Raw genomic sequence first — 25,752 nt, forward strand, 5'->3', positions numbered from 1 at the left:
TGACCCTTACCCTGTATGCCTTCCTCCTGTCACCCTGCTCTTCCTCCTGGCCTCTATGAAAAATGATGACATGCAGAGAGAAGAGGAGAAGAAAGACAGAGGAAAGTCCAGCCCTGCTCCAGTCCTCCTTGAGGCCAGCACCATTTCTGCTTTTGTAGTCATTTGCCACTTAGGACCAGAACTCTGCCATGATTCTTCAAGTTTAAATTGCCTCGGCACAGGAAGTTGACCAAAAAAAAAAAAAAAATCCCCCAATTAATTTTTGTTCGAATAGCCATCTATTTGAAACAAAAGTGTGATGTTTAGATTACTTCTCCTCTGAATGATTTCTATTTTGCCTCAGTTTGTTATTATATTTTATGCACATACAGTAAGATTAGAAGAAAATAAAATCCTGTCTTTTGTGCCCTTTCAATAGTAGGATTTCCTCTTGATTGAACATTTCCTTCATATACAGCCAGTTACACGTTCTCTATGACATGTAACTTCACCTGAGGCTAAAATCTCTTTCATTCATCTAATACACGTACAAGATTCCCTTGTTTAACTTCGCTCTCACTATGTTAAAATATTACTCCCACTCTCTAATGAGTAGCAAATCCTAATAAATAGCAATGGAGTGAAAACATATTCTTCATAGAAACAGAAAAGGGCTCCCCCCCCAAATCATAATTATTATAATTGACATTTATTCCTATAAACAATCTTACATAAGTCCTTTGATAAACATATAATATATAATTGTGAAGTAAATATTCATAGTACTTATAGACAATCTGTATGTAATAAGCAGAGTACATAATAACAACCCGATTGCCTCCTAAGTAATTTCAATCCCAAATAGGTATGTTTTAGAAAGCACCAAAACCTTTTAATCAAATAATTAAAAAGTCATAAAGTTGCCAAGACAATGGACATTATCATCTCAGAAAAACATGGTCTTCAGAAACACTATTATTTTTGCTTTGAAGACGAATAAACAAAACCCCCTTTTTTGGACTTTCCCTAAGCTATTTCACACACTGGCTTCTTACCACTGAATGTTTGTAGTGATAATCTCAGATGTTCCTGGGACTTGTCATATTGTAAGTATCTTCTTCCTAGTGATACGTTGATGTGACAGGGCACACTCTATTTCATTTTCCCAGAAAAATAATGCACTTTCCTTTGCTCTTTTTCTAGTCAAAGAGCTGCCAATGTTTTGTAAACACAGTTCTTCAGCAGACAGATCCAAGGTGGGTAACGTGTTTTGTGCCCCGCAATCTTTCAATAGTAGGATTGAAAGATAGCTAGATAGCAAAACTCTCAGAGAGTGAGAAGGCCTGTAGCCTGCTGGCAAATTTGAGGAGAAGACTACTGGGGAGAAGTGAGAGAGGAGTTATTGACTCCGGAATTGTAAGCAACGTGCCAACTTTCTCTCGTGCTTGTTGTGGACCAGATTTGGCAATAAAATTAGACCAAGACTTACTTCAATACAGATGAGTTTTGGAAAACAAAAACTCTTTTATTTATTTATTTATTCTTTTTAATTTTTTTTCTCACTCTCTTGCCCAGGCTAGCATGCCATGGCATCAGCCTAGCTCATAGCAACCTCAAATTCCTGGGTTCCAGGGATCTTTGTGCCTTAGCCTCCCGAGTAGCTGGGACTACAGGCCCCTGCCGTCATACTCTGCTCAGTTTTCTATTTTTAGTACACACAGAATCTCACTCTTGCTCAGGCTGGTCTTAGAAGTCCTGACCTCAAGCGATGCTCCTCCCTTGGCCTCCCAAAGTGCTAGGATTATAGGCATGAGCCACTGTGCCCGACCCTTAAAAACTCTTCAGCAAACTTTCTTTTTCCTTCTTAAAATCATTCCATTGGTTATGTTATAATTAGATTTTATAAATTTTAATTACAAAATTAAAACAAAGCTCTAGTGTTTCTGAGAAAGTAGCCTTGAGCCTATACGTGGTAAATTGAAAGGAAGCCTCTTAATGGGATTTTGCCCTGGATCTTAGGTTTTAAAGCCTTATGGATAGTCCATGCATTGGAGTAGTGTAAATATCTGGCATGTTTTGTAGCATATGTCTAGGCACATTTTGGTAATAGCTTCATTCATAAAGCTACAAATCAAATTGAATTGTAATGCTTTTATGTTAAAAAGAAAAAAATTCTTAAATAAATACGAATACCCTCAGATTAAGATAAAAAGAAGTGATTGGTAGAATGATGTTATGAAAAGGGTAATACAAATTTCAGAAGACTAAAAACACAACATGCTCCTTTAAAGCTTGGAAACAAGAACTCCTACGACAGTTGTAACTACAGAAAAGCAACTGGCAATGAACAGTTATTATATTAGGATACATTTCAACAAAACTAAGTTAGATATAAGAGGGTGCCCTTCAAAATGTATCCCTTGTGAGAGTGGAAAAGCAAGTATCTAATGTATTCCATAATACATTCCATAATATGAAGCCAGTGGATGAACTAATACATGCCTGCACAAGAGAAAAACTCAATTTAATTCAAGTTAGGGGGGATGGGGGAAAGGGGTGATTGGTGTGTGCTCTCACCCAATGGGCACAATGTAAGGGTATAGGTAGGGTGACCAGATGTCCCGCTTTTGGTAGGATAGTTCCACTTTTTAACAATTTGTCCCTCGTCCCGCAGCATTTTAAAAAAGTCCCAATTTTTGGAAAGAATGCATGAACGGGCGGGAGAACAGGAAGGGAATATATGGTTTTCGGCTGCCATGTAGCTATTCCACCAGAATATGAGTTTTAGATTATTTTTGTTAATTTTATAATGTTAAACTGTAATAATAACAAACAATTGTTGAGAAGTGATTATCTAGAACTGCTTATCAAAGTTTGCATTGTTGTCAGGCCCTGCTCTGCCCTGTTCCCTCCCCCCCACCCCCACCCCACGTTGTCCTGCTTTACAAATGTTAAAATCTGGTCACCCTAGGTATAGGGTATACCTCCTGGTTGTGGTTTGGGACACAACTACAATAGTGACCTTACCTAACAAATGCAAATATTGCAATCTAATCTTTTGTACCCTCATATTAATCTGAAATAAAAATGTGTATCCCTTATGAAAAGAAACTATTTTGCTAGACTTGAACATGAGATATTCTGGTTACTTAGATAGCCATATTATCAAAATATTTGGTTAAAATACTGCATCATTGCCAAAGTATTTGGTTAAAATGAAATATTGTGGATTCTAAACCTGGTGAATAAAATTTAATATGTCTTCAGAGGAGTCAAAAGGTCACAATGGGGACATTCCTTTCCATTGAGAGACAAAGGGAAGTCACAGGAGGTGAAGGGTGGGTAATTCTTTGTCTGGGTTAGTTAGAAATGCCACTTGGAGTTTTAGATCAATGAACCTCATCTTATGAAAATGTAAAAATCTGCATTACCACAAAGAAAAGTTATAGAGGTGATTATTCAATTGTAAAAGGGTTCTTATATAAAATTATTCACCACATAGTTTCTTTAAATAGCGTATTTCCCTTATGCATATAAATCTTTCATTGATCATTAGCTACTTAAAAGAGACTGAGGGACAGAGCCTCTTAAAACTGACATGTTAAGCCACTGCTAATTAAAGATCAATCAAAACTGAAGGGAACACTTCTCTAAAATTACGATGATTCAATTTACCCACCATTCTGTAGGAACATACTAAGTTGGTCGAGTAAGATTTGATAGGAATGCTAAGTGTTTTAACATTACACCATAAAATACTAGTTTCTTATTTTCATAATCATATTGAAGCCCAAGTTCCTTTTCATGAAGAGTCTGCATATAATTTTAAAATGCTCAGTTATTTAGCCAAAATTCAAGAGGAAATTTAGGATGAACATCTCTCTTTACATTCAAATTTTAAATAATGAGGGTCTTTTTATAGTTCCTATTTTAATGGACATCAGTCATGTGGTGCATATTCTTATTCTGAAACCTCTTTCAATATTCTACATCATAACGTCTTTTGATAAATTTATTTCTGATAAATTGGCATTTACTTTGCAAATTCAGGAGCAGTTCTTGGTAACATACGATACTCACTGCATTTTTCTGTGCTAGTAAATTCACTCATTGAGTATGGTTTAGAAAGCTTTGTGATAACAGTGTTTGTTAGGGGAAAATGATACAACTATCACCAGAACCATCATGGGGAACTTGACAGGCATCACAGTTTGATGCTTTGTTTTGTGAAATTATTTTCCATATCTTCTGCGTAAGAAATATTACACCTGAATTTCCTTTGTCCAGAAAAATAATTTTCTTCTTCTTTTTGCTGTGATGGTCCTTTATAAATTTGTGTGGCATGGTGTCCATTGAATTGTCACTTTCTTAAAATGAGTTATCATTTTCTTCTGTTATAACTATACACTTACTATACTCATTTGGATAGATATCTTTGATAAATTAAGTACTCTAAAGTTAATAATATCTATAATAGTAAGTTTCATTGACGTACACACTTTAGTATGCATGTTGCATTCTTAGAGGGGTGATGGAAACTAATATTCTAAAATCTTAGCCATCCTGCAATGAAGCCCACTATCTATTGCCATAGTATAACACTATAGTAAGAATTAAGCATGATCAAACATGCATCCAAATTAAACAAGCATTTCAGGAATCTTCTATATATAGCACACTATTTACAACAATATATCAACTACTAATAGCAAACATGTATTGACTACTTCATAAATGCCAGGCAATGTGTTAATTATTATACACATTGTATTATGAAAAACCCAGTAGAGGTAGTATAACTTGGTAACCTTTTTATTTATATTGAGTACTGAGTATAACTCAGTAGAGGTAGTATAATCTTGGTAACCTTTTTATTGATTAAGAAACTGAGGGTTGGTTTTTCAAGGTTACAGTGGTAGTAACAGAGCTGGATTGTCACATAGATCTGCCTGCTACAATGACCTAAACTTGGAGTCACTGATGTATGCTGCCTTTGAATGATAAAAACAATGATAATAATAGCAATATGATGATGGTAGTAATGATTTTTTATAAAATTTTGATGTAAAAAACAGGTAGCCTTTTGGGTCTCTGTTTTTTGTTGTTGTTGTTGTTTGTTTGTTTCTCATCAGTAAAATGAGAAAGGTTTGACTTAATAACATCCAACTTCCCTTCACCTCTTAAACTTCTTTATCTAGAATGGGGAAAAGTTGCACATATAGTTTAACTGACCAGTGACAAATAAAATAGTACTCTTAGTGCTGTAGCAAAAGAGCAACTTGTATAATACTTATTGGTGTCGAACATGGAGCTAAACGGTGGGAAGTGAAAACTTCAGTGTTGCAATGGACTCTCTGCATTTCTTTTGTGACAGCACTCTGTCTGGGACCTTTTCTTTTTCCCCATCTTCTCTCCCTTCTGATCCTTTTGCAAAATAAGAGAAAAGAAGACTCACTTTTTTGGGTCTCTTTCTCAATTTTTAAAGCCTTTTAAGGAATGCTTTAAACTGGCTTCCAAATGTTTGGATATCAGTGGCCCATAGGAACTGTTTGAACCTTTGTGTCCATCTTTTTGGGGGTTTTAAACCTGTCCTAGCATTAGGCCTTGAGTATTTAACATAAAAAAGAAGTTAAACTTCTGCTTGGATAGCAATCTTTATAGCAAACATTCAAAGTTGATTTTTTTTTTTCTAAACCCATACCTCCTTTATGTCACCAAAAAAACCTTTGAGACCTTGTGAGAGTCATATGTTACATCATGTAATAACCTATGAATACTAATATTAGCTTCCATTTATTGATTTACCATTTGTTTAAGGATATGAAATGTTAACTTAAATAAGGATTTGACAGATATTCACTTTCTGGTCAGAATTACATTTCTTTTCTTGTTTCTTTTTGAGACAGTGTCACCTTCTGTTTTTCCAAGCTGGAGTACAGAGGCTCACTGCAACCTTGAACTCCTGAGGTCAAGCAATCCTCCTGCCTGGAGTATAGAGGCTCACTGCAACCTTGAACTCCTGAGGTCAAGCAATCCTCCTGCCTCAGTCTCCCAAATAGCTGGGACTACAGGTGTGCACCACCATGCCCAGCTAATTTTTTATTTTTTGTTGAGATGGTGTCACACTCTTACTGAGACTAATCTTAAACTACTTGCCTCAAGTGATCCTCCTGTTTCCTACCTCCCAAAGTGCTAGGAGTCATACCTGGCTTACAATTATTAAGGTGCCTTCTGGTTTCAAAATTAAGAGATCAGACTAAAACAGCTGTTAAGAGTTATTATGTTCATTTATCACTGCACAATAAATTTGGATCAAGTGAAACTGAATGGCATGAGTTTAAATAATTATAATAGCAGTGTGTATTTACTTTTACATGTTTTAATTATGATGTCTCTTGGTCCAAAAGTTCTAATTTATGACTAACAAGGTTTGTTTCAGGCAGTAGAACTATGATGATCAGTGTGTCTTTCTTAAGTTGGCAACAAGAACATCATTTTTCATAAAAAAAAAAAAAAAAACTTGGACTTTGGATATTGTTTTTCTCCATAGCAGAAAGGGGAATTTTATGTTTTTTATTTGAGTTTGTCAGGGAAAACATGTCTTGTACATTCCCTGCGGTGCAATAAAATCAAGTCAAGAGTATTACATTTGCTTATGACAACCAGTCCAGTAATTGTGAATGGAAAAACCTCTTGGATTGGTCATTTTGATATCACTTACACAACTCAGCCACATCGTAATTTTTAGAATCACCAGTCGTGCATGTCACTTTCAGAATTAGTTATCAAAATCAATGCCTGAATTATGGAGTTTCTAGACTGTTGATAGTATTTCCCAACCCTAGAGAGATTCAAAAAAGGTTTCCCAAGTTTACTAATATAATCACTGTCCAGAAAAGGTTTTTGGCTTAAAGAAAACAACAGTTATGAAACTATAAACAGAAAGAAAATGTTAGAGAGCTGCATAAAATAATTTCTTATAAGGTTTCATTAGATTAAAAACACAAGTAGTATATTTGTAATAGGACACATACTTTTTGTAGACAATGTATTTGTTTACACATTTCTAGAATACATAAAGCATCAAAGTAAAGTATGTTTCAATAATTATTTTAGCAACAAAGTAAACTATAGAATATAAAATTTTCATGGCATGGAGTTTTCCTATAAAAATATTGATCAGGGTCTATTATACCACCTATGAATATTTTCCCCCAGTCTACTAGAAATTTAAAATTCTGCAAATTACAGTGTAGTGGAACGAGGCAAAGAGTACTAGTTAATTTCCACTATGACATTTTTATTTTAATTAACCTATGATTAAATTGGATAAAATTACATACATGGGTGCTCTTTTTACCAAGATCAATGTTTAAAAATTTGAGGTTTCATTATGTTGTCAACCACTTTCTTTTAGATGTTAACATCTGATGAATTCTTTTTACTCAGACACACCAAGTGTTTGCTTTTTAAAAATTTTTTTTATTGTTTGGGATACATTGAGGGTAAAAAGAATTAGGGTACACTGATTGCATTTGTTAGATAAAGACCCTCTTATAATCGTGTCCCACCCCAAAGAGGTGTGCCATACACCAGGACCCCTCATCCCCCTCTTTCCTTGCCTCTCCCCACCTGCTCATTCTCCTACCCCCTCTTATATTAGCTCATCTGCTGCCTTCATATTAGAGTGTTTGCTTTTTAACAAACAAAATGCAAGATGAAATATGTAAAGAATATTTAAATTGTTTTTGGACAGTTTATTCACTTTAGTCTCCTAATTGCATTCTCTCGCAGAAAATTTGGAGATGCACATCCTTTGTGCCTTGTAGCCCTCGTTATCAGCTAGTATTTATTGACATTTTATGTCCTCAGAGTATATCACAAACTGACTGAGTACTTTATTAAGAAACATAGAATCTAGAGGAAGGTCTCAACTGAGCATTAAGATGAACAAGAGAGGAAAGTGGATAGGGATTATACACATTCAGTTAGGTTTCTATATTTCCCCAAATGTAGATACCTAAAAGGACCACATCTTACAAATGAGGATAAGCTTGAAATAGAGTGGCTACTTGTACTCATTGAGTAAAAAACAGAAAAGGGGGGAGAGAAGGAAGAAATGATTTTTATATCAAAAGAAATCAATTTTTCCATTCAGAGTTCTATATAATTAAGATATATTATTTATCTTATTAAAAATTAAGAGGTTATTATACCCATTATATACTTCCAGTGAGGGTTTATACAACTTCTCTGATAAGAATTCTGAAAATATGTAGGAAGAGCCTTTAACAAAATTATTCTATTTATCTAGTATTTTTTCATGTTAGGAATCTGTACTGTTGAAATAATTATGAAGTCAGGGGAAACATATATAAATAAAGATCATCACATCATTATTTATAATAATGACAGTTGAAAAAATGCATATTTTCAGCTCTTTATATATACACACGCATGCATACACACATTTATAATTATAGGACATTCCTATGGATATAATGTAGTTGTTAAAAGGGTTTCTAAGAACACTTAATAGAAACCCAATGTGTTTACAGTACAGAGTGTAAAACACAAGATCCTTATCTCTATTTCCACAAAATTTCTACTTTCCCTTAACCTGTATAATTGTTTTTAAAGTGTAAGGGCCAAAGCTAACTTTATTTTAACTCTTCCCTAAACTGCCCATACCCAGAGCTTCAGGCTGCACCTGCATACCAAGGACATTGTGTTTCCTCCCTATGCTATACTTAGAGAAGCTGCATACCAGAGAAGTTGTGTAACCCCTCTCTCCTTTTCTTTATCTTCGCCCCACTGTGCAAAGGTCCCTAAACTTGCCCCCTTGTACAACATCTACCCAGACCAATCAGCTTAAGACAAGTACTACCCCTCCCTTCTTTCTTTCTGTACCCCTTAAAACCTCCTTCCATTTTAGAATTGGGGCTCTTCTGCTCTCCTGATGCGACGGGAAGGGTAGAAGGCCCTGACTCGAGTCTGATAATAAAACCGCCTCTTGCCTTTTGCATCGGAGCAGTCTCCGAGTAATTTATGGGGGACCTTGCAACTTGGGCACAACAAAAGCAAACGTAAAAATTAAATAAAGTGATTCTTACACTTAGATTAGTAATGATAATTTTCAGTAAATTCTGAGTTATAAAATATAATATGTCCATTAGATCAAGGGTAGGGTGGATTTCTACTATTTGAAAGTCTGGTAGCCATCCTCTGCTCTAGAAGCTTGTAAACAGAGGCTCTGGGCCATAACAGGTAGGCCACATCTCTGAATGACACCCTCAGGGCTCAAATTTAGCAAGACAATTGTGTTTGTCTTTTGATTCCCTGGACTACAGCAGCCTGAAAGAACTAAATCAGGCTCACCTCCTGGATTGACCTTCAGAATGGTACCGGCTGATTTCTGGGCCCTTTGCCCAAGAAACTGCTGAGGATATATTTGCTGATGCCTGAAACTTATTTAAAAGGAACCACATTCTTTTTTTCACATTTAGAAATAACATGCAGATGCCACTTAAAGTGGAAATGCCAGCCTGTGACCAAATATTGATTGAAATTCAAATCCACCAATGTATGTATTTTAAATGAATTTAGTTTCTATTATATATTTTCTCTGAGTACTTTGAATTTTAGTGTCTTTTGCCTTCTACAATGAAATAAATTAAATGATCACTATCACATCCTTTCCAGTTTGAGAAAATGAAGGATTAGAAGAACAGGAGAACACAAAGGATGTAGAATGGGGAAAGGTAAGCATGGCTGGCTGATGGCGGAGAAAAGTGAATTTGGAGATGAAGGGCAAATCCATGCATGCACTTCATGATATTATGAAAGTTCATTAGTAATGAATTACATATATATATATATATACACACACACACACACACATGTATATTTGTGAACAAGTTAGAGAACTGATAGAGTTACAGTTACCATGGTTTATTGGATATATGTATAATGTAGCAAGGATGCTCAAGTTAGGTTACTACACAGATACCAGCTCAGCTTTGTGTAGTTCCTGATACTTTTCTTATAATACAGCTTATACAAGAGTTTTATTAACCTCAGAGGTCATTGCTCAATTTCAGAACAGGTTGAGGCAGACCCCTGAACTCTTGAACAATGAAATTCTGTTGAAGATTCTCACTTTCTCATAAGAGTAGATACCATTTATAGGTTCCCCATCACTGATGCAGGCCATGCTCCTTATTCCTGCCCTATGATTCTTCACTCAGTCCCCTTTTATTATGATTTGATACCGTATTTTTAACCTATTGGAATTGGTAGCTTTTTCAACTCTAAAAGGGCAAAAATTAAATCTTCGAGGAAGTGAAAAGTTAAAGTATCTATTTTATAAAACAAGTACATTTTAGTTTTATCTTTATTATCCTTTCCTATTTTTCAACTAAACTTTCTTGATCAATTATACATCCACTAGCAATACTAGCAAGGTAGCAACAATACTAGCAAAATCCACTGTTGCTCAAAAACCCAGATATTAAGGTTAAATTTTTGTAACTAGTAAATTATTTATCTTATATCCTGAGAACCAAACTCAGAAAATAAAAAGAAAAGTTGTTTAAAAGAATTCACTTATTTAGTTGGTGGTTAAAGGGAGTTCATGTTCCCTTTTCAGTGACAATAAAGGAATTAGACTATTTTTAAAGCACTTTGATAACAGACATGCCCATACTTCTTCAAAAGAATGTATAGTCAAACCTTCCAATTTACATAAGATATTTTTATAGTTTTAATTTGAAGTGGTTAGTCTTTATGATTTTGTTCAAAGAAAGTAATGTTTTAAAAATTATCCCATTTTATAAAACACTGTAGTAGGAGGTAAAGAACAATGCAACTTATTCCAAAATTGGGGACAATAAAATGAAACTCAATGGGCAACCATCAACCATAAAACTCTTTTAATTATGTTGTCAGGTAAAGACATACAATGAATTTTATTTTTTCTGTGTTCATTACAGGTAACTGGCACTATAAATACCCTCATTCTTGGCCCCAAAAGTTTATAGTTTTATATAACTCCTTAAATATAGGTCTCCCTAAGAGTTATTGAAAGGTTTGTAGGAGCATGATGGCCTCTTGAGAATTTGTATTTCAAAAGTTCCTCATAAAGTAGAAATAAATTCTTATATAATTCAATATATTATAGTATAAAAAGAGAGATATAATTTTAGTATATCTATTTGTTTTGTATGTGTTATTGTTTTAATGCTAGTTGCAGTCTTCCATCTCAAAATAACAATTGTAATACTAGAATATATATGACATTAATTCAAGAGACTTGAATTTGCTATCAAAGAAACATATTAATGCCCTGATTTGTATAAACCCTGCATATGTTCATGCCTTAAAGTTAGCAAATAGCGTTTCAAGTGCTAGCAATCCACTGGCCACAATAATCTTATAGTTTTGTGTATTCCAAGACAAATAATGACATTGATAAATTAAGGGATAGGATACTGATTATTTTTAGTTGTATATATTAAATGAATTTTTACTTTTGAATGATCAATGTAACAAGAAATTCTTTAACAAACATGGATATTCAGTTAAAGTGATACTTTTGACAATCTTTTATACCACACCACTAAAAGCAACAACAAACAAGTTTCTGCTAAACTTTATGATGTGTACATGCATAATACATTTCTCTTGCATAAATATATCAGAATGTATGATATATATCTATAGTTAATGGAGAAATTTTAATAATTTGGTATACCTGAACATAGCTAAATCAGATTCAAAATTTCTGTCAGAATTCTGATTTACGTACAAATGAACATTTCTTTCTTTTTGAAATGCAAATCAAAAACACCCTGAGATCCCACCTAACCCCAGTGAGAATGGCTCACATCACAAAATCTCAAAACTGCAGATGCTGGTGTGGATGTGGAGAAAAGGGAATACTTCTACACTGCTGGTGGGAATGCAAACTAATACAATCTTTCTAGAAGGAAGTATGGAACACCTTCAAAGAATTCAAACTAGACCTCCCATTTGATCCTGCAATCCCATTACTGGGCATCTACCCAGAAGGAAAAAATCTTGTTATCATAAAGACATTTGCACTAGACTGGCACCCTCAAAGAATTCAAATTAAACCTCTCGTTTGATCCTGCAATCCCATGACTGGCCATCTACCCAGAAGAAAAAAAAGTCTTTTTATCATAAGGACATTTGCACTAGACTGTTTATCACAGCTCAATTTATAATCACCAAAATGTGGAAACAGACTAAATGCCCACCAACCCAAGGATGGAGTACAAGCTGTGGTATATGTATACCATGGAATATTATTCAGCCATTAAAAAAGATGGAGACTTTACATCTTTTGTATTAAACTGGATGGAGGTTGAACACATTCTTCTTAGTAAAGCATCACAAGAATGGAGAAGCAAGAAACCTATGTACTCAATTCTGATATGAGGACTATTGATGACCTCGTACATGGTGGGGGGTGGGGGAAGGGGAGTTCAGGGAGAAGAAAGGAGAGGAGGGGTTGGGGGGTTCACAGGGTGTGACACACCTCTTGGGAATGGGACACAAGTATAATAGCAACTTTACCTAATAAATACAATCCATGCAACCTAGTTCTTTGTACCCTTAATGAATCTCCAACAATTAAAAAAAAATGAATATTTCTTGAATATTTCTTTAAGACATATTTTGCCCATGGCCTTATATCCCAAGTCTACTAGTCCTTTAGCCAAAAGTCACTTGCTCACATTAGATTAAAACATGTTTTTAATTATGATAGTGATATTTATTTTAATGAATTGGTACCCTTTACCCTAAATTTCAGAAATTGTATTTTAATAGTTCTAGACAGCATGTTTTAAAACCAGTTCATATATTATAAGATGACACTACAGCCTATCTCATTTCTCAACAACCACCTAAATAGCACCTAAGTTTTTAGATCCATTTGTCCATTTTTAGATCCATAAGTCCTAAGGCATGCACTGCAGGGAAGAGAATGTCTAGGTGCATTTTCTAGTCTGTTCTCTACATATATACATGGTTTAGCTCAGAGTATTGCATTCAGTTAAAATCCAGACTTATTAACTATCAGAATGGATTGAGAAAAGTGTACTTATTAGAATTAAAGAATTACTTACCCAGCTGAGTCTCCTGAATTGTCAGTTTACTTTCCACAGGATACAGAAGCTTGGGTGGCTTATCAGTCAGAGGGGCTGAAAAACAATAATAATAATAATTTAGAGACTCAGTGACTTACAGTTATGCTGCATGAACAAAAGGATAGAATACAGTTTATTTTCTCAAATATTTTTCATTCTCAAAGTAGAGTGAAAATACTCTGCCAATTAATGACTTCCAGGTAGTACCTTTAGGCAAGCTGAAAAGTGATTACATTGAATAAAAGTAAAATATAACACTTCCATATTGACTGTCACATGACATTAATGAATACAGCATCTGGATTGCTTAATCCTGAAAAATATAGGACTGTGCTTCATGAAATATTTTCAGTTTGTAACCTGTTTATCTTTGAAAGGGATGTCCTACATTTTTTTCTGTGTTAATTAAAGCTACATGGGATATATATGGCATGTATTACAATGATTTTTTTGTCCCAATGTCTCATTCTTCTTAATTCCTTTTGCAGTGCCCATACCTTGTATCATATCACCCCCTAACTTCCCCTTTAGTAATTACATGAAGTATTTCCTACATACATATTCTCTAAATGGGGTAGCAACGTAGCATCAAATCAGTATGAATATAAGCAACCACACCCATACCAAGGGAATATTTTTAAATTATATTCCCTAGTTATTCTGAACCCTTTATTATTACTACTATCCATTACATTTTATAGTGCTTATTGCTAATTTCCAAGATATATTCTGTTTGATTTTAAATGTCTACACATTTCGTCTTTGTGTTTTCATTAATTTCAATTATCAGCCTATGAATCTGAGAGTTTGCTGTTAGGCATCTTATAGATAGGTTTCCTACTGCGTACTTCATTCCTAACCAAACTAGACTATCTAGATTTTAGACAAATAGGCAGCTCTCCTTCATTAAGCTTCCCGCTTCTACCCCACCTTTTCTGATTGAATTGCCTGAGTCCCTTGAAACCTATCACTGCAACTTCTACTCTGTATCAAGGACAGTACTGATCAATTAAGGGTTGCTGAACTAAATGTTTTTGCTTTGAGGGCTTTCTTTCTTCCTTGCCAGGAAGACATGCCAACTTAGTTGATAACTGGAAGGCTGATCTAGACGGAACTGCCGGAAGTTGGCCACATATACTTATTGCCAGAGGATTTAAAAAATTCATGCTGTTTTTGTAGTTTGTCTCCATCTCTCTTTAAAAGAAAACACAGTCAGTACAAAGAGATGATGCACTTCAAATCAGAAAAAAAAAAAGAATTAGTTTTGAGTCCTAATTTGAGAGACCGACCTCACGTACGATGGATGGCTTTTGTTCATAACTAATTGAGAGCATTATTCAGTCATCTTTATTACTATTTAACAAAGGGATGAAAATAAAGGGCAAAAGAAAGTTAGGGCAATAGGATGAGATCAAAGGCTTTGGAATTCTTCTCAAAGATATGACATCACCCCGATTAACTTTAAATTCTCTTATTTCCTGCTTAAAGTGATCTTAATGGATTTTATTCTCCTACCACATAATCAGCTTATTCATGTTGGCAAAATAGTTTGTCATTAATAGGTCAAAAGGCCACATTTATTAAACTCTGGTTATCAAATTATTTCAGTGAAATTCAAAAGCAACTATGGTATCAAAATAACTGCTTTATTCAGTAAATTAAGTCAGTTTACAAAATCTTATGATCATGTAGTTATAAGTAGACAACTTGACAGTTTGTTATAGAAAGAAGCTGAGAGAAATGTTCCCTGTTTAAACACATCCCACACTAGTTTGTGGTAAGGGAAAAATAAAGATCTACAGAGAAAGATAATAAAATCCTCATGTAGCACATTTGTTCAGAACTATAAAACGGTTTCGTTGTTCTCCACCCCAACCCACCACCCACTCTGTGGACTAATGTTACATCCTTGTGTTACATTCTTAAGACCTTTCATATTACTCTCATGTGACAAACTATAAGTTAGCAAAGTAATTCTTTGAGGTTTAGTCCTGGAATCATAGAATGTTGGAGCCAAGAGAGAGTTATATCCCTAAATTCTCTGAATTTTAAACTCTATTTTCTAAAACTGTACGATTTGCATCACCCACTGGGCTTGGGTTCATGACTTGTTGTACCACCCACTCCTCTTTGACAAAAGTAGCCCAGTTTTTATTTATCTTATATATCAGTATTTCACCCAAGATGTTGACCAAGCAAATTCAATTCAATTCAAATCATATATATTAAGCACTATAATGTGCCAGACATTATGAGAGGGGCTTTGGGATTTCTCTCATTCCTTTCCTTATACTTTATAGTGCTCCGTACCTTAAAAAATAATTTTTAAAAATCTGAGCTGAATTGATTCAACTCCCTTGTTTTAGAGATCTAGGATCTGAGGTACAAAAAGATCAAATGGCTTGCCAAAGGTAACAAAGCAAATTCAAGCTAGAATTCTTGTTACATCTTTTCTTGCCAATTCTTTGTTATGTGCTCCTTAAAAATTCTTTCAAACAACTACTGCATAGGCCTGTGCAAAGTCTCCCCTCAAGGTGTATGCAATCTGTTAGAAGAGACAAAACATGAAGCTTAATCATCATAGCCTAGAGCAGAGAGCTCTTCCAGCGCAATCTGTCATCATCTGTGTCATGTTTTAGTATTATGCTATGATGGGTATCAATTAGACACATTTTTCATATGATTTGCCTGTCTTTAATGGAAGCGAGTGGAAACTTCCTGACAACCCAACAGCTGAACTGTTGACACCTTGGTAAAATGACTGAAAAAGATGTGACTGCTAAAGATAAGATGTAGCTCGGTTCCAGAATCATTTGAAGGTGACCACTTTTGTTGTCACAGAAAGACACGAGCTGAATTATCCAGTATTTGGATGTTTCTGGTACATTGTGGTGTTTAATAAATGTTAGTTGTACTGAATTGACAGAAGATCTGGAAAACAAATGCAAGAATGGCAACGACCAATCACGAAGAACATACACACAAGACCCTCTTTATTTTCTGCATTGGCAAAGATGAAACTGGAGGGAAGGACAAACAGATTACAATTTAGACTTTGACCAACTGACATTTTATTTTCAAGAAAACAACTTAGCTTTGGGGGCATTTCTTTCTTTCTCTAACACACACATGTACGCACACTCACTCACAACTGAAATCAAATGAAAACTGAAGAAAGTTCAGCAGCAGTGATATGAAGCACAAAATAATTTGAAACCCCAATCATATTTTGTCACCAAAATATATAATTATAATAGAAATGTTTCTCTCTCTAATTATGCATTAAATATAGCTTTGTAACCATCAACAAAAGTACTTCTGAGCCTTCGTTTTGTTCTCGAGAACACCCTAATAACAGCATTAATGCTGACATAGTCATTTAAAATAATAACAGATCCCTCTTACAGAGTTATTAATATGCTTCTATTGATAAAACCATTCTAAAGAGTAGAAAGGGAAATTTAAGGACATTACTTTTGCTTGCCAGTTGCCAGTTAGAAATATCTAGAAGTTGGTATAGATGAAGGTGTGTCTGGGATTGATTCTTTATCTTTATTAGGTTCTCTAATGTTCATGAAGGAATGCAATCTCTCTTTTTTCCATATTCTGTTCCATACTTGAATTATGGAACAGTAAAATGTAGGACACCGCCTTCCTCAAACAAAAATGGCAACTGACCAGGGTAAATAGGCCAAGAGTTTTGAGTCTTTCCAATGTTCTTAAAGAGGAGAGAAACTTGAAATATCTAGGATAAATATACTTTTCTTTGTTGAACAATCACCCCTTTAAAATGTAATTTTAATCCCTCAAATACTATTGAGAATACTTAATATTTCTTGGATACTTGAACTTATTCTATCACAAAATTTGCTCTTTCAAAATCATAGATAATTTCCATAATATATTTTAACTAGTTCCTTTCTTTGCTTTGTTTTTTGGAAGAATTGTGCCATATTAGGAAAATCACACACTTATCTCCGAGGGAGACATCATTCTAATAATTCCTGACTCTGTCATGTTCATTTGGCAAGTTGGAGAAGTTATTTAAAGTCTTGTAGTCTCAGTCTTCTGTTATATAAAATGTGACATAAATAGTCTCCCCACATAGATTGGTGTGAGGATTAAATACAATAACAGATTAAGTGCTTGCCTATAGTAGATGGAAAATAAGTCCATTCTAATTGTATTCATCAAAGTTTGGGGCAATAGTATTTAGCAGCCTATGTTACAAGAAAAATACAGTAGAACAAGTTGACCACCAAGGGACATAACCAACTGGTCATCACACAGAGGTCGTGAACACAAGCAAGCAGGCCGATTGTACATCATGTGGTACGTGCCTGGTCTATGAAGATTAAGTCAACTTAAGGAGGTGGTCAATGTAGGTAGGTGGTCAAGTATGGAGCTTCCACAGTACCTGTAAGTTAATGAACTGGATATTTAGTGAAGGGTTCAAAAGGGGTTTTGACCCTGATTTAAGAATCATTAATATTTCATTTCCATAGCAGGGGAATTGATCTGTCTTTAAGACTTCAATCCAACAAAAACATCAGTTAAAATGGCTTTCATCAAAAGACAGGCAATAATGAAGACTTGAAAGGATGTGGAAAAGGGGGAACTCTCATATACTGTTGGTGGGAATGTAAATTAGTGCAACCACTATGAATAACAGTATGGTGGTTCCTCAAGAAACAAAAAATAGAACTTCCATGACATCCAGCAATCCCCTGCTGGGTATATAACTAAAAGAAAGGAAATCAGCTATCTGTGCTCTGCTGTTTATGGCAGCACTATTCATGATACTCAAGATTTGGAATCAATGTAAATGTCCGTCATTGGATGAATGCTTAAAGAAACTCTGATACATATACATGATGGAATATTATATAGCCATACAAATGAATGAAATACTGGCATTTGCAATAACATCCATGAGACTGCAGTACATTATGTTAACTGAAATAACTCAAGAACGGAAAGACAAAGCTTACGTATTCTCACTCATAAGTGGGAGCTAAACATTAAAAGCAATTGATCTCAAGGAGACAGAGTACAAAGATAGTTACCAGACACTGGGAAGGGTAGCGGGGATAATGTAAAGATGACTAATGGCTGCAAAAATATGGTTAGATAGTTAGACAGAATAAACAATACTTCGTAGTTCAACAAACTGACTATAATCAACAATAAGCTAGGGAATACTTTAAATAACTAAAAGAGTAGAATTGGAATGTTTCTAACAAAGAAATGATAAATGCCTCAGGTGATGGACACCTTAGTTACCCTGAGTTGTATGCCTATATCAAAAAACTACATGTACCCTACAAATATATACAACTATAATGTACCCATAATAAAGTATAAAAATTTAAAAAATTAGGCTTGGTGCCCATAGCTCAGTGGTTAGGGCGCCAGCCACATACACTAAAGTAGGCAGGTTTGAGCCCAGCCCGGGCCTGCTAAACAACAATGACAACTGCAACAAAAAAAATAGCTGGACATTGTGGTGGGTGCCTATAGTTACAGATACTTGGGAGGCTGAGGCAAGAGAATCATTTAAGACCAAGAGTTTGAGGTTGCTGTGAGCTGTGACACTACAGCACTCTACCCAGGGTGACATAGTGAGACTCTGTATCAAAAAAAAAAAAATTAAAAGTTTTTAAATACATAAGATGATGCACAAAGATTATAAAGGACTCAGAGGTAAACAAAACACAGCATTTAAAGATTATAAATCCTCACAGAATTTATAATTTAGATAATTATAATTACTTTTCTAATTCCAGTTCAAAAGCACTTATCAAGTACTTAAAAATAGTAACTACTGAATTAGAGATAAAAGTATGAGTAAGACATGGAGTCAGCCATAAGGATGTTTTTAGATGAGAGCACATTTATGATCCACTGTGGTGAATGCTATACTCAGAGATAATTTCTTCGTGACCCTACTCAAATCCAACAACAAAAACTGGTCACAAAACAATATCCTCCGATTTATAAAGCTGACAATAAAATATGCTTTGTGGCAATTCCACTGACTCAGTCCAATTTACAATGGGTTTTTGCACATTTTTTAACTTAAAAGAATTGACAAACAATTGCCTGTTTTTATAGCAAGTCAAGGGAACTTGGATCACCACAAAGCTTCAGCCTCTGCATGAGTCAGGAGTAGGATTACAGTTTTACTTTCTTTGGCCTGGATTGTTTTCACATTAGTTTCTAATAGTGCACCATATATCTTGTGAGAGCTGTACCATGTAGACAAAATCTCATGGTCTTTGGAGAAGAAAGAAATGGATAAAATAAAATATCAACATATACGAGGTGAATCCTTTGGGGATAAAAGTTTGCTTTATTTTTTCACTTATCTCTAATGTTTCTGGCTGGCAAAATTTCTCCTTTGTGTGGCAAATAATTTCGATGACCCATAACAGAGTCATGGAACCTCAGAAGCCTCAAAGAGTGAGGAGTGACAAAGAAACTGAGCAAAAAGGTGTGGTGATATTAATTGAGGAACAAACTAACAATATATATAAGATCGCCTCTATCTCAGAGTCATGTCAAAGTGACAGAAATCTCCCAAAGATGTAATGCATCATATATTTATCAAACTACATGTGTTATGGAAAACCAAGAAATATTTCTGACTAGCTTTAATACTTAATATTTTGTTCATTTAGTTTGATGTGTTGCTTGTAATGAAGATAAAACAAATATCATTTACTCATTAAACAAAGACTTTTAAAATCTCTACTCTCTGTCAGGCACTGTTCTAATGACTAGGGGCTATGACAGTGAACAAGACAGATGAAATTCCTGTTTTCATGAAGCCTGCATTCCAGAGAAGGAGATGTAAAACACACATGTAAATGAACATAGACATAATACATTTATAATCATTTATGATTATAAATACCATAAAATTAAATGAGGCAAATAGAGAGGCAGGTGCTATTTTAGAGACAACCATCAGGAAAGTTTGTGTGAAGATTATTTGAAACTTACCTATGTGAAGGGAGAAAATGAACCATGTGAATAATTGGAGGGAGTTTATGTCAGGCAGAGGGAAGAGCAAATGCAAAGGTGTTGAGATGGGAGTACACATGCACGTTGGGAGGATAGTAAAGAGGCCATTGTAGCCATATTGATATAAGAAAAACATGGCAGTGAGAACAGAGAAAGCAATTGGCCAAAGTAGGTAAGGCCTTGTAGAATATAGAAAAGACTTGAGTTATATTCTAAACATAAGAGGAGTGCTTTGAAGTGTTTCAAAAGAAGAGAGTTCCTGGTAGCAAGGTGGTGTCAGAGGTATCACTCTGGCATCTTGGTTTTCAAGTATGTGCAGAAAGTGAGGCAGGCTAGAGCCAGGAAGGCAGGGAGGAAGGTATTGATGCAGTCCACTGAACGGCAATGGTACTAGGGTGTCGGTAGTGGAAGCAGTAGCGTTTTTTCCTTGAAATATTTATTTGGTAGGTATACTTAATATATGGTCTGGCAATTAAGTTTGTGAACTTGCTACCATGCATTTACATTGGCAGCGCTATACAAACAGCTCAGTACGTTTATATAATCTTAATATATCAGTGTTTCACAGTTGTGTTCCTGCTGATGTGGCAGCACTGTGCTGAGTGGCATTCATTATCGTTGTTGCATATATTTGTGTGCCATAGCAAGAATGTCTGAGTTTGAATTAGAGCAACAAATAAACATTAAAGTTTTGTTAAACTTGGCAAGAGTGGAAGTGAAATCAGGGGCATGTTAGTCCAAGTTTATGGGGATAGTAACATGTAGAAAATGGCAATGAACAAATGGATTACTTGTTTTTCTGAGGGAACAGAAAGTGTCACTGATTAACAGAGGTCAAGATGACCAGTAACAAGTAGAACTGACAAAAACATTGCAAAAAATACTGAAGTGTGCATGAAAATTACCTAACTGTGAAAAGCATAGCAGACCAAGTAAACATCAATAGTTACATGGGAAAATCTTCGCATGGGAAAGGCGTGTGCAAAAATGGTCCTGAAGGAGCTCATCAGTGAACAAAGGCAAAGGAGAGTCAAAGGTTGCCAAGACCTTTTGAAGAGGCAAGATGATATTTGGGACTGTGTTGTCACTGGCAATTAAACATTGGTGTCCTAATATCTCACTGAAACAAAGCATCAAAGTGCAGCCAATTCTCTAAGACCAAAATTTTTCATTAGTCTAAATCAAGAGTCTAAATTATGTTGCTAACCTTTTTTGGTATCAGAGGGATTGGCTGTCATGGATTTGTACCAACTGGACAAACAGTTAATCAAGTTTACTATTTGGAAGTGCTGAAAAAGCTGTGTGAAAAACTTAGATCGAAAGTGACCCGAACTTTTGACAAACAACTCACGGCTTTTGCATCATGACAAGGTACCAGCTCACATGTCACGGTCTATGAGGGAGTTTTTAGCCAGCAACAAATAACTGTATTGGAACACCCTCCCTTGTCACTTGACTTGGCCCTCAGTGACTTTTTTCTTTACCCAAAGATAAAAGAAACATTGAACAGAAGGCATTTTATGACATTTAGGACATCAAGGGTAACATGACAATAGCTCCGATGGCTACTCTAGAAACAGTTCCAACATTGCTTCGAAGGGTAGGCTAGATGCTGGTGTCAGTGCATAGCTTCCCAAGGGGAGTACTTTGAAGGTGACTATAGTGATATTTAGCAAGGAGTTATATAGCACTTTCTCTAGGATAAATTCACTAACTTGATTGTCAGACCTGGTAAGATTGATTGATGGACTAATGTGGAATTTAAATGAAGGCCCACGACTTAAGGAGATCGCTAACTATAAGTTTGAGAAAATACATGAATGTTGATGTCATTTAATGATATGAAGACAGTATAACAGGGCCAGGTTTATAGGGAAGTAATTAACAAAAGACAAGATTTTATAAATCAATTTGACCATCCCCCTTTATCCACAGAGGCTAATTTTACTATAGAACATTGATTTATATTTTGAAAAATTGAGCCACTGACTGATAACTCATCTTCTTGTTCTTCTCCAAAGGACTAAGAAAATGATCTTAAAAAGTTACATTTCAGGCTAATGTCATATTCATTTGTAATTACATGGGATACATTGTGGTTAATATCCACCATCCCTTACTTAATGAAAGGAGAAAAATTGAAAGCCTTTCCACTAAGATCTGGAACAGATAACAATGCTCACTTTAACTACTTATATTCAACATAGTACTGAAAGTTTCAGCAAGAGTAATTAGACAAGAGAAAGAAATAATGGACAACTGAACTGAAAAGAAAGACATCAAATTATCTTTGTTTGCAGATTACATTATCTTGTAATTAGAAAAACCTAAAGACTCTACCCAAAACTCTTAGATCTGATAAGTAAATTCAGTTTAGTTACAGGATATTAGATCAACATAAAAATTGAGAAAGAAATCAAGAAGGCAATCCTATTAACACTAGCTACAAAAAATACACTTAGGAATAAATTTAACAAAATTACATATACAAAAGAAAGGAAATCAGTATATCAAGTGATAGCTGCACTCTCATGTGTACTAAGGGACTATTCAAAATAGTAAGAATATGGAATTAAGTTACCTTCAACAGAGGAATGGATAAAAAATGTACTATGTGTATGTATATATGAGGTTGGACAATTATGTTCACAAACTCATCCTAAAAAAATGCTACACATTGGGTGGCACCTGTGGCTCAAAGGGGTAGGGCGCCAGCCCCATATGCCGGAGGTGGCGGGTTCAAACCCAGCCCCAGCCAAAAACTGCAAAAAAAAAAAAATCCTACACATGCCAGTGCTAAATTTCCCTATGGTCACCATGAAGTACTCCTCTTGGGAAACTATGCACCAACGCCAGCACCTAGTCCATCCTTCAAAGTAATTTTGAAACTCTTTTTCTGGAATGGCCATCAGAATTGTCTTTGTATGAGGTCTGACAATTAAGTTCATAAACTGATCCTAGAAAAATTGCCTTGAAGGGTAGACTAGATGCTTGTGATTGTACATAGCTTCCTAAGGGGAGCACTTCAAAGGTGACTGTAGTGATATTCAGCAATGAGGTAATTAAAACTTTTTATAAGGTCTTGATCTTAGTTGTCCAGCCTCATATATATACACACCTATTACATACATATATTATTTATCCATAAAAATAATGAAATCCTGTCATTTGCAGCAACATTAGCAACATAGATGAAACTAGAAATCATTATGTTGAATGAAATAAGCCAGGCACAGAAAGACAAATATCATATGTTCTCACTCTTATGTGGAAGTTGAAAAATGAGTCTCAGGGAGGTAGAGAGTAGAATGGTGGTTACCAGAGAGTGGAAAGGGAAGAAAGGAGGAGGATAAAGAGACATTGATTAATGGGTACTAAAGTATAATTAGATAGAAGAAATAAATTCTAATAATATTATTTAGTAAACTAAGGAAATTATAGCTAACAATAAATTACTATGTATCTCAAAATAGCTAGAAGAAAGGAATTTTAATGCTCCTAAGATAAAGAAATGATAAGTATTTGAGGTGATGAATGTTCCAATTGCCACGATTTAATCATTACATATTGTATACATATATTAAAATATCATATGTAGCCTCAAATATGTACAACTGTGATACATTAATTAAAAATACACTCAAACTTATTTTTTGACTAATAGAATCAGGTCCATGTTCATCAAAGGTATTAAGAACAATTATCTGACACTCCCTTAGTTCGCTAATATGTGGAGCCTATTCAATTGACAAATTAAATATGATCATGATTAATTTAATTTTTTTAATTAAAGTAATCTAATTAATTTAAAAAATATTTATTGTGAAATACTATCCTAATATAGGAGTGATGGAATTTATATCTAATCATTTTCCAATACATTGATAAATCTCCCAGGTCACATAAACAATGAAAAGACTATATTCATTTTTTTCAGAGTAGAATCACTGAAGAATAGCAAAGGAAAAGGTTGTCAACATAGAGAAAAAGTTAAGGTTTATGGTCTTTATTCATTTTTGACCTTCTACATTTGTCTTTTAAGCCTCAGCTTATCTGCAAAGGAAGCTTAGTTTGATGCACTCAGACTCATGATAAATTCCATAACTCATTAAATCAGATCCTATAATTCATTGAATCACACACTGAACACTGATCCTGACCAAATGAACTGAGTTAAACATGAAGGGTAAACAAAAGACAGAATGGAATTTCCTTTTTTAAAATATAAATGTTGTAGAAATGAATTCTAACTGATTGCATGACTGACTTCAACCATTTTAAATAAATGTGTGTGTCTAGTCAAAGCTAAAGAAAGAAATGGTGGGAAAAATGAAACAATATATAATTATCAAGATAAATTATAATGAACCCTAGGAAAAGGATGCTGATTGATGTAATAGCTATAATCAAGCAGGTGAGCATGCCAACTACTGTTTTCACTTCTGTTGACAGGCAAGAAAAAAGACTAATGGTCACTCATTAGCTTCTAGGAATAATAATTAATTCCAAGAAATTATATGTCCTATGAAGGAAAAGTATCTCTTCTCTAGCTATGAGAAAGTACACAAAATTGTCATAGCATATGATTTTTTCTTTTTCTATTAGCAGATAAAAGGCCTCCAATAAACAAAAAATGTCAAATTCTGAGTTATTTAGAAATGCTTATTAAAAGAAAATTGTGGGATAGAAAAGAAGCACCATGTTACTATGAAAGTCAGAACATTCAAAGTTCTTTGGTTGGCTTGGGCTATCACAATAAGACATTATTTCCAAATTACAATGAAATGTAATTCAGTGGCCATCCAGATTATACATAGTATTGAGTTGGGTTGCTTATACTTCTGTAGAAATATTTACATTTCTTGACTTTCCATTCATGATACACAATCCTACACAGTTACTCACAGGGAATGGCTCTATGACAGCAGCTCTCAACTGGGATTGTCACACTGGTGAAGGTGGTACTTGACGATGGATGCTGCTAAAGGCCTTATAATGTGCTGGAAAGTCCCCCTCGCACCGTAAGCATTATCTGGCCACCAATGTTCAATAATGCTGAGATTGAAAAATGCTTCCCTATGATAACCATATATTAAAAGCAGTTTTATTACCTCTATTTCAAACCTGATTTAGATAAGAGACTTCCATTTTCTGGTAAATAGAATGTTATTGGAAACATGGAGACTGATAAAACAGTGGTGGAAGCTTCAGCTTGTGCTAAAGTAGAGTGAATCACAGCCATAAAGGAAGCTATGAAGGGTGTAGGAACCCTTGTGTGGACTTAGCACCCACAAACGTCAGGTATGACACAATTCAGGGCACAGATGCAAAGCCCAGATGAGAATTACTTGAGAGTCCCTATAAAGAATGAGTAAACTACCTCCTTTTAAACACCCATACAAAGAATGACTACCACCAAGAGCTCTGCCACTCATCAAACAACTAAAATGCAACATCAAATAAAAACATCAAATAAATGATTATTAATAGCAGGGGAATTCCAGAACTTCAGAATTAATTCTAATGTATTTTTAAACATTAGTGAATTATTTTATAGTAAACACATCCTAATACT

At 34.7% G+C, this 25,752-nt stretch overlaps 1 protein-coding gene across 2 annotated transcripts in view; it reads right to left on the reverse strand.

Annotated features, from left to right (window-relative positions):
• IL1RAPL1 (interleukin 1 receptor accessory protein like 1) overlaps window positions 1-25,752 on the reverse strand; it is a 1,308,770-nt gene that overhangs the window by 266,702 nt on the left and 1,016,316 nt on the right. For both annotated transcript variants that reach the window (XM_003793744.2, XM_012807604.1), the window contains one exon: window positions 13,131-13,205. In XM_003793744.2, coding sequence (XP_003793792.1) covers window positions 13,131-13,205 — 75 coding nt within the window. The remainder of the gene's footprint in view (window positions 1-13,130; window positions 13,206-25,752) is intronic.

This window comes from Otolemur garnettii, unplaced genomic scaffold, assembly GCF_000181295.1.
Source record: "Otolemur garnettii isolate 467f Iridium unplaced genomic scaffold, OtoGar3 scaffold00072, whole genome shotgun sequence".
Taxonomy (NCBI): Eukaryota; Metazoa; Chordata; class Mammalia; order Primates; family Galagidae; genus Otolemur; species Otolemur garnettii.